Here is a 3,693-nt window from a genome sequence, read left to right on the forward strand (position 1 = left end):
TTTTTCACACTGGATCATCCCATTTCCTTTACCTACTCCCCTCCCATCCATCAAATTGTGAGACCCTATGATTAACACACTTCCACCTTCACCACCTCCTCTACCACGTGGATCCTCATACATGTTCTACAATAATGGTCTTATACAGTGTTTGTCCTTATGGAACTGAGTTAGTTCATTTAGCATAATGCTCTCCAGTCCCTCCCAAGTTAGGTACTGATTTACAAAATCATTGCTCCTGCATGTTGCATAGTATTCCATTGTGTGGATGTATCATAATTTCTCAATCTATTCAATAACGGTTGCCCATGGTGGATAGTGTTTGGTGGAGCTCCCAGATTAAAACAGCCTTGGAAGCATCCACTTCCAAAATAGCTTGCCTCCAAAAACTCTATGAACTAGGAGAAACAATGAAAATTATACAAGTATTCAGGTCTTTCGTTCATAGGATCGCTACAAGTTGTCTACAACTCAATGGCACTTAACAACAACAGCATTTGATTGTGATTGAACATCTGGGCTGTTTCCATGTTCTTGCAATGGTGAATAATGTTGCTACAAACATTAGTGTGCAAGTCTCTGTTTGTGCCTCAGTTCTCATTTTCTTGGAGCATATTCCAGACAGTGGAATAGCTGGGTTATATGGAATTTCTATGTTTAGCTTTCTGAGGAAATGCCAAACTGCCTTCCAGAGTGGTTGTACCATTTTGCAATCTCACCAATAGTGTATAGGAGTTTCTCTCTCGCCACAACTTCTCCAACATTTATTACTTGCTGTCCTGTTATATTTTGCCACAACTACTGAGGTGAGATGGTATTTAATTGTGTCAACTCCAAGTGTGTTGGAGTGAGTGAGACTGGATCAGGAAATAGCAGGATTCAGAGCTATTGTGCATAGGGTCACTATAAGTCACAGGTAGACTTGATGCACATAACAGCTAAAGCTCAGTGATTTGACTCTACTAACTACTCCAGATGCTCTGAAAGAGGAAGATGGGGCACTCTCTTCCCACAAAGATTTACAGTCCTGAAAATTCATTAGAAGGTCAGCATGAATGTTAGTCAACACATCAGCTGCTGCTTTGGAGTTTTGACTGAGAGAGGTCTGGTGGCCTAGTGGCAAGAAGGTGTACTGCAATCCCTAAGGCATGTGGTTGAAATCTACCAAATGAATGCCAAATGAGGTGTACTGCCCTGGGCATGCTCACTAGCCTATGCCAAGAAATATGGAAGACAACTACCTAGTCAACTGACAGAAAGAGGTTAAATATGTTCCCATTCCTAAAAAAATATGGTCCAACAGAATGTGAAAATCCTTAATATTATTGAACAATATCACTGATGCAATTAAAATATTGCTGAAGATTATTAAGAAGCTGCCAGATTACTATATCAACAGGGGACTACCAGAATTCAAGTTGTATTCAGAGTAGGCTGTGGCACAAGAGATATATATTTTCATTATATATATATATATATTTATTTATTTCAGATGTTAGATGGATCTTGGGTGAAATTAGAGAATATTAGATATTTATCTGCACTTAACAACATCTGCATTTTACTGACTCTGCAGAGGAGTTTGACTGTGTGGATCATAACAGATTTTGGTTACCACTGAGAAGAATGGGAATCCCAGAATACTTAATTGTGCTCATGTGAAACCTCTACATAGACCAAAAAACAGTTATCTGAACAGAATGAAGGAACATTGCATGGTTTAAAATCAAGAAAGGCATCTGTCAGAATGATATAATTTCTCTGTACTTATTAAATCTATATACTGAGCAAATAACTTGAGACTAGGCTATTTGAAGAATGTGGCATCAGCATTGGAGGAAGATTCATCAACTATCTGCATCAGGCACATGCCACAACCTTGCTTGCTGAAGGTGAGGAGGACAGAAAAGATTTGTTACAAAGCACTTCTTAAAGACTAAAGTGCTGGAGTCCACCTGCCGCCGCCTGCTCCGCCAGCCCCCATGCTGCCCGCCGCTCTGCTCCGCAGCTCCACCTCGGATGCCTCCTGGGCCAGGCCCGTGCCTACGCCACCGGCCCCGGGGCAAATGTCCTTCACCTTCGCCTCGCCCACCCAGGTGTTTTTCCAAGATGCCCACGTCTGCCAGAAGGATGTGCCCACGCAGACAGGCTCCTTCGGCATCCTGACGTCCCACGTGCCCACACTGCAGGTCCTGAGGCCCGGGTTGGTAGTGGTTTACGCCGAGGATGATACCACCACCAAGTACTTCGTGAGCAGTGGCTCTGTCACGGTCAACACTGACTCTTCTGTGCAGTTGCTGGCAGAAGAGGCCGTAACGCTGGACTTGCTGGACGTTGGGACAGCCAGGGCGAACCTTGAGATGGCACAGGCAGAGTTGGCCGGGGCAGTCGACGAGGCCCAGCGGACAGAGATCCAGATCCGCAATGAGGCCAGTGAGGTCCTGGTGAAGGCCCTGGAGTAGTGGTGTGTGCCCCTTGGAGGGCTGGTTACCTCGGGAGGGCCAGGCTACTCCCACCCCTTTTCCCTCAGGCCAGATGTCAAGAAGGCTGCCGCTGCTGAGGAACAAACTTCCTACCCCAGAAACACACATGCCAAATAAAGATCGGGACCCCCCCCAAAAAAACCCAACAAAAAACTAAGGTGCAAAACAGCTATAAGATATCATCGCACCCCAGTCAGAATAGCAAAATTTAGCAGAACAGCAAACATCAAATGCTGACGATGTGGAGAAACTGGAACCCTTATTCACTGTTGGCGGGAGTGTAAAATGGTGCAACTATTATGGAAGGCTGTATGGTGCTTTCTCAAAAAGTTGCAAATAGAGATACCATTTGACCCAGCAATTCCACTACTGGAAATTTACCCTAAAGAAACCATAACTGCCACCCAAGCAGATATATGCACACCCATGTTTATTGTTGCTTTGTTCGCAATAGCAAAGAACTTTCTAGAAACAACCCAAGTGCCCATCAACAAACAAATGGATAGAGAAGCTGAGGTATATTCATACAATGGAACACTATGCAGCATTGAAAAACAAGGAACTCATGAAATATTAAGCGAAATGGATGACCCTGGAGGACATTATGGCGAGTGAAATATTTCAGTCACAAAAGGACAAATATTGCATAGGGCTGCTGTTGTAAAATGGGACTGACATCAGGGTTGAGGGAAGACAGAAAAGGAGGGGAGAAATGATTGCATTGAAACAGATACGGGAGAGAACTGTTTAAAAGGGATATATGAATGGGTATTCTTTTTTTTTAAGTTTTATTTTATTACTTTTAATGAACATTTACAGAGATTTTGGATTTCCACTCATTCATTGTTGCGTTTTTCTCCCTGCCCACCCTTCCTCCCTAGTTTGTGCCTCTTTTTGAAAAGTAAAAGAAAAATTCTTTCATTGGTATACAATCCCCCTGCACTACTCCCCCACCACCCTGAGTGCACTCCACTATGCAACCTTCATTCTGGACTCTTGTGATAACCATAATACCCTATCAGATATTGCTTTTAAACTGTTCTCCCCCTCATCTGTTTCAATGTAGTATACATAATTTACCCAGTTTTTCTCAGTCTTACCCCCCCACTGATGTCAGTCCCATTCTTTTTTTCTCTTTTTCTTTTTTTTTTAATTGGGAAAAACATATTGGGGGTACAAGGAGGTGAGAGTTGGGGGCAGAAGGGTGAGG

At 43.3% G+C, this 3,693-nt stretch overlaps 1 protein-coding gene across 1 annotated transcript; it reads left to right on the forward strand.

Moving 5' to 3' along the window:
* Positions 1-1,982: 1,982 nt before the first annotated feature.
* LOC102861070 (ATP synthase subunit delta, mitochondrial-like) lies at positions 1,983-2,462 on the forward strand. The gene has a single exon (XM_006892185.1). The coding sequence runs from the start codon at positions 1,983-1,985 to the stop codon at positions 2,460-2,462; it is 480 nt and encodes a 159-aa protein (XP_006892247.1).
* The last annotated feature ends 1,231 nt before the right edge of the window (positions 2,463-3,693 follow it).

The sequence above is a fragment of the Elephantulus edwardii genome, unplaced genomic scaffold (assembly GCF_000299155.1).
Source record: "Elephantulus edwardii isolate Elephantulus edwardi_28Jun2011 unplaced genomic scaffold, EleEdw1.0 scaffold00112, whole genome shotgun sequence".
NCBI lineage: Eukaryota > Metazoa > Chordata > Mammalia > Macroscelidea > Macroscelididae > Elephantulus > Elephantulus edwardii.